This window comes from Scatophagus argus, chromosome 1 (genome assembly GCF_020382885.2).
Source record: "Scatophagus argus isolate fScaArg1 chromosome 1, fScaArg1.pri, whole genome shotgun sequence".
Lineage (NCBI taxonomy): Eukaryota > Metazoa > Chordata > Actinopteri > Scatophagidae > Scatophagus > Scatophagus argus.
Genome location: NC_058493.1, coordinates 11,772,348 through 11,784,514, shown reverse-complemented (window position 1 = coordinate 11,784,514; position 12,167 = coordinate 11,772,348). Strand labels below are relative to the sequence as shown.

Below are 12,167 nucleotides of genomic sequence, written 5' to 3'. Positions count from 1 at the left end.
GTCTTGGATTAGCTAGAGAATACATTGTCATTGTCAGAAAAAAAAATGTGTTCATGAAAGGTGTAGATTAAACTGTGGTGGAGATTGAACCTCCCAGCAGTATACACTTACTGTAAACACTGACAGGCAACATTTTACTGCACAGTGTGTACTTTTACTTTTGATACTGGAAGTACATTTTGAAGCGTGCTTTTACTTTACTAATGTTTTGAATGCAGGACTTTTTCTTGTAGTGAAATGTTTTCACATTTTGTACTTACGTCCTTTATCGCTACAAACACCAGTGAAGGAAATCTACAAAAGAAAGAAGAGAAAGAAAAAAGAGGACATAATTCTGTAAAGAAACACATAAATCTTTTGGGATGATATCAGCTGAACGGAAGAGTTGTTAATCATGATGAATGTGATCCGTGCGTGATTTCGAGCAGACGTGAGTGCGTTCAAAGTGAGCCCATCGTCCACGCATCCGTCATCGCGCTGCTCCAGATGTGAACGCGAGTCGTCACGAGAGCCAACACTGAACCGCAGCACCGAGCGCAGGACTACACAAGGTCTGCTTCTCCGCTTGTTTTCTAACATCTAATTAGCTCCTAACAGCTTTACTGGCCACTCAAACAATGTAGCTACACATTATAGTTATGTAAAAAGTAGACAGTCAGGTAAAACCTAAACTCGTCTTTATCTCATCGTCCACATCTGTTTTCACACAAGCTTAGTGGTCTTTTGACAAGCTCAAACCTCTATCACTGTGTCATGTGGTTTTTGTTCTAGGATTAATCCGTTAATAGATGTCTACTGCTGCAGCGGATAGTTACATTTGTACAACTTCCTATTTCAAAGCTAAAAATGACGAATATTTTGTTAACATTCAACGCAACATATCCCGAAGTCTCAGCCATTGGCCTGCTCTCGGGGCTTCATGGGAGCTGTAGTTGTTTAACGGTTTTTGAATTAATAACATGTGTGGGTACTTCTGTGATGTTGACACTGTAGTGTAAAATGTTGAAACTCAAATTCCAGCTGATCACAGAACAAGTAGTTTATGGTCAAGCTTAATTAAAATAAATGCAAATACACAACTTGTGGTCAGACAGTGGTGGTTTTCTTTATAAAACAACAAAATGTCGTTCATTGCTGCTTAAGGCTGCTGAAACTAAAGATGGCTGTTGTGTTCGATGTATCTTTCTTTTACTTCTTAAATAATGTGGCAAGAACCAACACCAGGATTCAATAAGAACAAGAAATGATTGGCAGAATCAGAATCAAACCATCAGTCAGGCTGCCTTTAGTGTAGCATGAAGGCTGATAATTTATATGAATGTCCCATATTAATATTTGAACTCTTCTGTCCTGTTTCTGTTTGTCCATGAGATGTCTGCTGAGCTCTACTCTGCGAGCTCTAACAATGCGAGTCTTCAAGGCACCACAGTAGGAGGCAGCAAACCTTTACACCGCTTCATTAAGGGGCAACCCAAGATAACTGGCGTGAGCATCACACATACACCCACACTCAAACGACTATTTATCAAATACCTATTAATTATGATGTCTCACAGTTTTTAAAAAGTAACCAGTTGAAAATAAAACAGATGTGAAGAGGTCATGCTTGTTTTTTATTTTCTCTTAGATCATTGTGCTGGTTTTGGGCTCATCTTTCGTAACCATTTCCATCGCTATCATGCGAGACTCTGTTAATCACATATGGGCAGTTATCCCACCTGGCTTCCTGCTGGGAGCTCTGGTTAGTATTGCAATAAGAAAATGATCCATCAGAAGGTCATAGTGGCGTGTGGATTCAAAACTTAACAATTTTTTAAATTTAATAAACAGCAAGATTAAAAAAAAAACAAAAAAACAGTAATCACCAATATTACTGCATTAATCAAAATTTCTTAAGGATTTGATTTGAGGGTTGGAACTAACTTCACTTAAGCACCAATAGATTGTTTCTGCTGTCCAGTTTACTAATAACAATCTTATGCAGTACTGTGGTATCCCGGACATTTGAGGGACACAGAATAAAACATTTTTTCATGACTTCTCTCTTAGTTCATCATATGTGGGATTCTGTACATTGTGACAGAGCACAACCCGACCAAGAAAACAGTAAGTACTATTATAATATTCTGAAGCAATGCTGGCAAAACTACTTTTCTGAGGATCAAGAGAGAGCTTAATGAAGATCCTCTTCACATACACATATAAAATGCAATGAAAGCCTGACATAATAATTTGTCTAACATCTTTTTTCCTCAGGAAATTCAGTTACTTAATTAAAATGACATAAACTAGGATTCACGTATTTTACTGTTTATTTATTTGATGTTAATCAACTCTATTATTTTCCCGGGCGTGTCCATATAGGGTCTGCTGCATGCACTATTACAATTATTTCTGTCAAGTTTACCTCTGTTGTTCCTTCATTTCTCTCTCTCTGTTGGTGTCTACATATAGGTAACCATATCATTGGCTCTGAGTATTGTGGGCCTACTGGTGGCATGTTGGACTATCCTGCACATCGCACCCAACATAGCACACAGCCACTACTACAGACGCTATTACTATCATGAGTATTTTAATGACAATGACACAGAGGACAAAGTCTTATGGTCTTCACGTTATGAGGTGATTCTTTTTTGTTATTATTAATTGTTGTTGTTCACAACACTGATCACAAACCAAGAGCAAGTTAAGCTTTTAAATTTCTTTGTTGAATTAAGGCTTCATTGGATGATTTTGGAGAATTCTTCAAACAGCATGCAATGTGTGTCTTGGCTTGATATAAAACGACAAACATTAAACAATTTGCTTTTAAAGTTTAATTTATTTGTGGGTCAAAGGATTTATCCAGCATATAAAAGGGCAAGCTGGTACTTAGAAAACACACATCTACAGCACTGAGCAGTTCTTGTTACCCCAATAAACACATTTACCATTGCTTTGATTATTTACTTCAGTTGGTAATAAGTAGCATAACAGACATCCCGATTTGGCATCACAAAATGGCTTTGCCGCACTTACCTCAATTGAATTTAATAAAATTAGTCCCCTGCACATTGTGGCCAAAAATACCATCATCTCAAGGTACTATACATTTCCATTTGGTCAGCAGCTGATAGTATGCATAGGCAAAATTTTATGGCTAGCAGTCGTGTGATTCTTTTTGTGTTTGTCATGCGTTCATGACATATGTGTGTATGTACCTTTGTTCAGGCCATGGGAGTGTCGATGGAAGGGATCTTCCTGTTCTACACCGTTTTGGCTGCAATTATTTTCATTGTAATGTCGAGTCTGGCAGGGGCCGCCCTACGTTCCACAAAGAGCCAGGTAAAAAGACATAAATCCACTTCCACTCACACCGCAGACTGTGCCGATGGCTTTGCACACCCCACTAGCTAAGAGAATATCCAGTTAAGTCAATTTTTGTGGTCTTCTTTCTCTTCTCTTTAGGCTGTTGTAGTGATGACCACAACAGCGACTGAAACACCAGTTGAATAACAAGGAGAAGTGTGATTAACTGAACAGAGAAATGAAAGATGAAGCATACAGTGACAGCAAAGTATTTGTCTACAGGATATCCGGTAGCATCTACAAATCCTGCATCCTGTTTCCTAAGCACTCCTAACTGGCAAATTGTATTTGTATATGTACACCATGGTTTAAAAGTTTGGAATCTGTTACACTGATGTTATTTTCTTCTTTTGTTATTTTAGTATAGATTTTAACATAGATAAACACTGTATAATGTAGACACCAGATGTATTATTTACTGTTGAATTAGTTTTGGAATTGAAAAACTCAGTTATTATTATTTTTTATTTTTTTTTCCTCTGTCCTGAAAAAACACAAGTGACCTAAGATCACAACTGAACCACAACAGTTGTTGTAATTGAGCTCTGAATAATTTGGGAAACCATTTTTCTTTGGGCCCTCTGGACTCAGAGGTTAGACTGAATACGTTCAAGCTGCAATTTGTCAGTGCACAGTATGCTCAAACCATATTTGTGGTCCAACTGCAATACTGTTCACTCCAGATGTTTAGTTTAAAGAACAGCTTTGTGAAAATAACATGACTGGCATTATAAATAACATTATAGGCATTATTGTGCGCTTGACATTGAAAAAGGAAACCCCTTCCTAAAATCTGCACAGTCCATTTTACCCTGTGTGTGGGTTGTTTTAATTAAAAACTGTGAAATCAGTTTAGGACAGGCTTGAGCTGGGATAAGCTTGATGCTGCGCTTTTAACAGTAAAGACACACCACTTCTTAATAAGTGAGCCCAGGTGTTTATGGTATATTCTTGTTATATATCTGCCACTATTAAAAAAACAAAACAAAACAAAACATCATATATCAGAGAATGAGTATTTATCCACGGTTCACACACAGAACTGCAATATTACCAAATGGAAACACACAGCCATGTTAACTCTGAAACATTTTTTGACTAGAGAGTTTTTTTCTTTTTACTGAAACAACAGTGAGTGCGGAAGCATCTGAACATGAAAATGACAAGAGCAGCCACGAATGTGTCACCTCTGGTAAACTGTATTAGTTTCTGAAGTGATGACCACAAAATGATGTGATCTATTTCCACCTTTTTGTCCCTCACACAAGAAGTTTGGCATAGACAAAACAGAACATGCACAGAATCTGATGGCTGCCCTTGATACTTTTTTTTTTTTTTTTTAACCATGTCAGCTCATGTTTCAGTAGCAACACCATTAAGTATAAGCACTGTGACACCCAACATACTGTCCTCACATTGGGAACAGCATGTGAGTCATAGCACCAATAAATTACTCTGAACAGAGGGAACAGGGAGTGAGATACTGTTCAGATCTTGACATGTCTGCACCCTTCCTGTGCAACTGTCACCATCAGTTTGCTAGCTGTATTTTACAAAAACTAAGGAAAAACAGGCTACAACTGCTGTCCTAAAAGCATGTGCAAAAGGCTCAGAGTCTGAACAGTTGTAGATTTTTTTTCATATTTAAGTTCAATATTGCACATTTTCATTTTGAGTACAGAATAACAACGGAAAATCATACTGCAACAAACACATTAGATTGATTTTGTTTCACTGTGTGCCAAATAGTGTTTACAAATGTAATAGCTTTGCTTGTAATACCAAACATCAATTTGAAAGTAGTAAAACGACATAAATGGATCTAAAATGGAGTCCATCACATCTTATAACATACACATAGTACATGAGACATACAAAATGACATGCCTACATGAAGACAAGTTCAGTTTCTCTGTCACTTTTAATAAACAAGCAGCTGTAATTAATCTCTTCTAGATTACACACCCCGTAGTATCCAATGAACAAAGGGAAACAATGACATGCATAAATAATGGAATCCTGTGAAATAATGACTTGATTGTTTCAACTGTCATTAAGTTTGATATTCTACATATATGTTCTACACATATATGAGAATATGAGTCACACTGATGACGCATGTAAAAGGGAACAGTTTTATAAAACTTTTGTAACGGTTACTTTTTGGACGGTCTTCCAAAGAAAAACAAATGTTTCACAATGTAGTGCCAGCTGAACACATGCACATTACAACAATGACTGGACACTGGCTCAGAATGTCAATGTGACAAAGGATTAACTGCTAACACTGAGAACACAAAACTTAAACACTCAAATGTTATGTATATGATGTTTGCCTATTTACACATTCAACAGACAGATAAACGTTATTGTTATTAAAGCAAAACAGCAAAAGTTGCAGACTGGGGGGATAAAAAAAAACTGAAAGATGATTTAAAGCTCTGTAGATCTGAGAAAAATATCCACCATCAATAGCAAAAAAAAAAACAATGGCTCATCCTCATTTCATCTGCAGCATTATCAGGGTTAACTGCAGCATTCCTATTGTTGGCCAATGGAGGGCGTAACTACAGATTCTCATAATCACCACAAACACATTTGAATAATATTGTCTTTCAGTGATTATTTTCTCACACTGAAGAGGCAGGGGGATTTTGAATGTCATTCCCAAGGACACAGCGCTGGTGAACACGCATGTGCTCTATGACACGGTACTGGCGTGAAAAAGTCATAGGGCAGCGCGGGCAGGGGAAGGGCCGTACGCCCAGGTGGCTCCGCACATGTCTATTCAGAGAACCTCGCTGGCTAAAGGAACGATCGCACAGAGAGCACTGGAAAGGGTGGTGAACAGAAACTGACAGAGGAGCTGATATATTTGCTGGCATGCTGGCTGAAAGGGTAGAAGGTATGCAGCTAGACAAGGCAGTTGACACTGGAGCCTGTATGGAGTCTGGCACACTAGGAAGTGAACAGAGTGTCAAGCTGGTGGTCTGGTTCGCTCCCTCCTTGACACCAGCTTTATGGATGACCTCAGGTCCTGGTCTGCATTTCTCATTACAAACAGATTTTCTTTTTTCACCATTTCTTTCTACAGTCCAGGTTTTAGCCCCAGCCTCATCCAACCTCTCCCCAAATTTGGTCCTCGCTGTAATTTTTGTTCCATCAGCCCCTGCTATAGATGTTACTTCATGCTGTTGCACTCTATCATCAACCACAAGCCCATTTCCAGATGTGTCCTCTCGTTCTTCAGACCGGTGCCTGTAGGACACCAGCAATTCTGCAGGTTTGGTACCAATATCCAGCAGTAGGACCTGGTCTGTAGATGAAAAGTGCTGTCTCAGAGGACTCAGACCTGGACTGACAAAGGTATCAATCTCCTCCTCATCACTGCACTGGTCTGAGTGATCAGACTGGGTAGGACGGGAGTGTCTGTGATCAGAGTCTGTGCGTGGTAAGAGTGTGTTCTCCTGGGGCAGGCACTGATAGTGAAGATGTCCATGGTATGACTGCCCCACAACATTATACATAGGGCCTGACACGTTGTCGTCCGTGGGCACTGTGAACATTTCATGAGGCTCAGAGATATTTTCATGTTCCAGAGATGTGTGGCCAACAACATTAACCATAGCTGTGTCTTTGCTGTCACGTTCATGCTGGCTAGAGGCAGCATCTTTTGTGCTCATCTCAGCTCTAAGCAGATTTGGACAGCAATCATCCTGAGCTCCACAGGGGTCACAGATGCTGTCCTTTCTATCCATCTGAGCTGGTGACACACTAGAGTAACTGTGTTCCTTATTCACTTCTGCCTCAAGATACAAATCTTCATGGTGAGTGTCACTTCCTTTGTCTGAGTCCTGTTCAAGAAGTGAAACTGCAGCTCTTGGATCTTGTGAGTGAAGGGCTGGAGTTGTCATGGACACATTGTGACAATCAGAGCAATCCAATTTTTGATATTTGGAGGCAAAATGATCAAAACTGAAATCAGTTTTATACTTAAATCCTCTGATAAAACTGCTACAATCTTTATTTGGCGGGACTGAATGATCTGTAAGATGTTTTGGGTGATTCTGAATTGAATCACTATGAGCATGATCATCATGATCTGCAGTATGGGATAATCCAATACCCATATATGTATCATGTTCTGTGCCGCTGCCGTTGTAATCCTGTTTCAGGATGCCATGGGATTTATAACATAAATGCTGTATTGCACATTGATCTGAACTATTCTTGTAATTCCAATTCTGTTGTCCAATGTGGTCTTCATTGTTTCTGTGATGCTGATTGGGTGCCCCATAATGATCTTTGTGTTTAGTGATAACACCTTCACCAATTCGGTCATCATATGTGCTTCCTGATTGTGAGTAAGGGGCCCTGGTAGAGCTCACTGAGACCCAGGCCACTGTATGGTACGGAGGCACTGTAGACACCTCTGCCATAGCAGCTGTACTGCCGTGACGAATAACAGGCACTGCCCCACAGCACTTATGCGATGATGAAGGAGCGGGTGAGAGGGGGCATCTTGAGGGAGAAACACTGTCCTTGACATGGGAGGCTGTGACGCAAAGAAGCGGGGAGTGATGGAGGTTATCTTCTGCTTTTTGGTTGGTTTGGTTCTCCTCTGCTTTACTTTCCACTGTCTTCTCCACTCTGCTCTTCTGTTCCTCTTGCATCTCAGCATTGGGCAGTAAAAACAAGCTCCCTCTGCTCTCAGCTGTTCTCACTCGCTCCTCCTCTGTGCCAACATGCCAACTCTCTGGTTTTATAGTGCCAGCAGAATGAAAGTGATCCTTTTGCACCTCTTTGTCCCCTCTAGACACCTCATGCACTTCAGTAGTGCAAGGGACACTTTGAATTAAATCCTGGGGTGCCAAGTAAGTTACTTGTCTGCAGTTACCTACATCTGTGCTGCTTCCAGTGCTTTTATCCCCGCTGCAGCTGGTACTTACATTGCTTAAAGGGCTCACACTTTTGCTGTTACTTCTACATGAATCTAATTCATCCCAGTATTGATGCTCTCTCTCCAGTGAATCTGCATCGTAGGTGTCTGATAATGGCAGATACTTACTAAACATGTTCACAGTTTTACTACAAGTATCATTATTATCTCTGTATGGTTGATTCCCATCTTCAGCGGAGGCAATTGTATTATCTGCAGCATTCACCTTAGTCCTCAGAGTTTCCTGCAGTTCACCCATCTGCAAGTAGCAGGCAGCAGTGAGCAGACTGGAGTACTGTTGCTGGCTATGACTGTATGGCAAAACCCCCGTGTAAATGTAATCCAAAACCAGTGGCAGTACAGAGTCAGACAAACATGGCGCCTGCAGTTCCACCAGAGCACCAGCAGAGGACAAGATAGATGCCAACACTGGACTAGAGGCTGCCAGGATACACCTGGGGGCGGAGATGGTGGCAAAGAACAATTAGGTATGCGATGTTGCATAAAACATAACACCAATATACACAAGAATTTCTAATAATTTGCCAATTTGAACTTGTTGATGTGTTTATTTATGACTGATAAAACCAGTTTATATCGCTCACCTGTGTGCAGGATAGAGCTGACCTGGGTTGTGTCTCTGTCTGACCACACAGTCACAGAGCTGAGCTCGTTCTCTTTGGAGGTTCAGACTTGCCAACAGAGATGCTGCGTGGATACTGGGTGCCACCTGGAGAATGCAGAAATTAGTTACTAGCACTTATTGATGCTCAGGTGATCAGACTAAAAAGAATGGCACTTAAAAAAAGCTCAAATAAACTCCACTGTAATAGTCTGTCCTATTTGTGTCAAACCTCTGATTGCTCTTGCAGTCCCTCTCTTAGTATGCACCACTGGTGCCCACTTAGTGCTTAAAACAGGTGTTTAGACTTCGTAAGACAGCGTGAGCTACAACTAATTATGTCCACATTTCCGCCAAATGAGCATAACTGTCCTACACCTTCTTTCAGTTACATCTAGGTCTGCACAAGCACAAGATGTCTTCTCTTTTATGCTTTAAAATTCAGTTACAAGGTTTTCCAGTTTCTTTGCTTTAACTACTTTGTAGTTTAAGTACAAATTTTAAGCAAACAGTTACTTGATATTTTAATTAAAACAGTGTAAGTTAAGTCATAAGAGTCATTAGAGTAGTACAGACTGGTACATCAGGTAGAGATAAATATTTCTTACCTCCATGTTGCAGCAACAAAGCCCTACTGTCCTGTTGTGCGCAGTGTGAAGCTCCCAACGTGCCGTGTCCTACCAGCTCTTGCTTGCAGTTGAATGGAGAAAAGAACCTCCATGGAGGCTATTTAATCCCAGTCTGCTATCTACGCACACTCTCATGCGGAAAACAATCACACGCTTTTCATATTGGGAGCTTGGTGTGACGTGGAAGGACAGGTGCTTATATGGGGAACTGGCATCTAACGTCAGAATTTCCATGGCCTGTTATGGAGGGGGACTGAGACCAGCCCCCAGAGCTCCAACAGAAGACCACAGACCTGTAGCTAACAGAACAAAAATTATATTCACTTTGAAACAAGATGGTGTCAGCAGAGCCAAATTTTTTGACAAATACACACATATGCAGTAAAAAAAAAATGAGTACACAACAGTTCCTGTCAGTCATAATTATAACAGAACATTGAACTGATTCTCTTACAAAGCTTCCTTTTTTATCTTTGTCCCACAGGGAGGTCATGGTCAGGTTCAGAATAGTCTTTTGCATGCAGTGAGCCTGAACTGAACGCCCGAGCCCACAGTGGACAGAACAGTACATGCTTCAAACTGGATCTGTAATGAAAGCATTAGTTGGCTTCATGTGCCAGCTTAGACTCTCCACTCGTCTGTGATGCTTCAGAACACTTCTATCTGCTTTGATTCTACAAAATCAAACCGCTGCAGTGTCATGGCTATGAGACGGCCCCCAGGTTGACGCTTTGTTGACAACTCCATACTAAGCCATTTCTCCACCCTGCCACACCATGTGCTTGTCACGCCTCTTAATCTCTGGTGTTACAGCCACACTACTATAGCTGTCCACGACCCAGTTGTGCATTTTCCCTGGAAACAGTTCAATGGAAACACTACTGCAATACACCCTATTACACAGTGAACCATTTCAGATGAGTTACGTGGCACCAACTACATTATTCATAATATATGCAAAACATGTATTTAAAAATATAGAGCAAATGAGTTGAAAACAGTCATGTTTTATCTGCACAATCCATTCAAAAACACAGACATACTGAATATTGAATTGTCATTTGTTTACTGTAAAATTAACCAAAAGACTCAAAGTCAGTTGCAATGTTTCATACAGAAATAAAACAAAATGCTGATGTTTTGCTTCACACTGGTCATAGTTGTGGTTGTCCCATGTCACAGTGTTATCAGGTTCCAAAATGCAATTAAAGCAAAATAACTTAACAAAATAAAAAATTATGCATTCCAGTAGGTGGTTAAAGTTAAGGTGCACAACATGTAATCGCACATTCAGTTTGATTCCAGCTGAGGGACACATGAAGTATGACACGTATGCTTGATGGATAGTGGCTTTGAGTGTTTCCACTGGTGACATAGCTCACGTACTGTACTAGTTGCACACAAAGGGGAGAGGGTATCCCTTGGCACACACGCAAACACACACAGCTGAAACTTTTGGAAACACATCATGCTCTGGGACTGTATTTATAAAACACTTAAAGGCTAACAGCCAATTTACTACAAACTACAGTTACTGCCTCACAGTTGCATGCAAGTTGCAGTTCATGATTGTCCAGACTCGTCTGTAGTGATGACTAAGAAGGAATTTAATAGCAGTTAAGAGTAGTTCTTGGCGAAATGGAAGTTATCACTACATAGATATGTATGATTTCAGTGAACAATTTCCAGTGAGAAGTGTGCTGTATTCACTTTGAAAATATTTTTATAGGGCAGAGGACTGACAAAGAGCTTCATCCTACAGTGCAACAACAATCACCTGAAGGTCAACATCATGAAAACCAAGGAGCTTGTGGTGGACTACAGTGCTTCAAATATGGATATTGCTGCAAAGAAGCTATAAATTCTAAAATGTGGATGCTTCACTCACATCTTTAACCCAGCAGTGCAGAATTTTTTTTACAGTCAGCACAGTTTCGAAGAGGACACCCAAGATTACCTTTCTTTTATCACGGAGTACAACAGCAATTTGTACTAATATGGTTGATTAATCACTTAAGACTCAAGAAAATAAAGTAGTAGTTCAAAAAAGATGCAAGATGCAAACAAATCAAAACAAAACCAAACAGAAAACGTGACTAACGCAAGCATTCGGCCTTGTAACAAGGTTAAACTGCAGATATTTCTTCAGAGGTGTGGATATTTCCTTTTAGCATCAACATCGGGTTAGATTTTATATTCAAATCTTATAAAACCCAAAATGAACTCACTGCCAAAAGAAGACACTTGTGGTGGATATATTTTCTGACACTAAAGGTTATGTTTACTATTTTTATTACTGAAGCAACTGGAGCCAAACTTCTCTGGCACAGATGTACACCAAACCTTAAAATGACACAGCCTAAAGTTGCTGAGTGCCCCCATACCTAACGCTCTGTACTACTGTACCTTCTAGCACAAGGCACAGGGTCTTCTCTGCCACACAAAAATGCTCACGCAGTGGGGGATTCAAAGCGATGTCTCTGCCAGCAGAAAAACTGCAACAACACGCCAGATTTATTTGATACACTTGCATTACATTTAGGGACTGATGCTCTGCACATGTGTAACATGCAGGAGCTCAGCGGCCTACTGTTATGCTGGAAGTTGCTCAGTGAAACTGCAATGC

The 12,167-nt window shown here is 40.2% G+C and overlaps 2 protein-coding genes across 2 annotated transcripts; one reads left to right on the top strand and one right to left on the bottom strand.

Annotated features, from left to right (window-relative positions):
* The first annotated feature begins 166 nt into the window (after positions 1–166).
* Positions 167–4,346, top strand: LOC124056223. Its single transcript, XM_046383440.1, has 7 exons — positions 167–551; positions 1,372–1,485; positions 1,628–1,741; positions 2,050–2,106; positions 2,455–2,625; positions 3,214–3,327; positions 3,451–4,346. Exons 2-7 carry the CDS (start codon positions 1,372–1,374, stop codon positions 3,496–3,498), a joined length of 618 nt encoding a protein of 205 aa, XP_046239396.1. The 5' UTR covers positions 167–551; the 3' UTR covers positions 3,499–4,346.
* Positions 4,347–5,844: 1,498 nt separating this feature from the next.
* LOC124056207 lies at positions 5,845–12,143 on the bottom strand. The gene is made up of 3 exons (XM_046383414.1): positions 9,521–12,143; positions 8,896–9,020; positions 5,845–8,745 (listed from the first exon to the last, which is right to left on the bottom strand). Exons 1-3 carry the CDS (start codon positions 9,524–9,526, stop codon positions 5,982–5,984), a joined length of 2,895 nt encoding a protein of 964 aa, XP_046239370.1. The 5' UTR covers positions 9,527–12,143; the 3' UTR covers positions 5,845–5,981.
* Between the last annotated feature and the right edge of the window lie 24 nt (positions 12,144–12,167).

Coding starts and splice junctions, on each gene's coding strand:
- LOC124056223 (XM_046383440.1), top strand. CDS start 1,372: ATGTCTGCTGAGCTCTACTCTGCGAGCTCTAACAATGCGAGTCTTCAA. Junction 1,742..2,049: donor GCTTCCTGCTGGGAGCTCTG/GTTAGTATTGCA, acceptor CTTCTCTCTTAG/TTCATCATATGTGGGATTCT. Junction 3,328..3,450: donor TACGTTCCACAAAGAGCCAG/GTAAAAAGACAT, acceptor TCTTCTCTTTAG/GCTGTTGTAGTGATGACCAC.
- LOC124056207 (XM_046383414.1), bottom strand. Junction 8,746..8,895: donor CAGCTCTATCCTGCACACAG/GTGAGCGATATA, acceptor CTCCGCCCCCAG/GTGTATCCTGGCAGCCTCTA.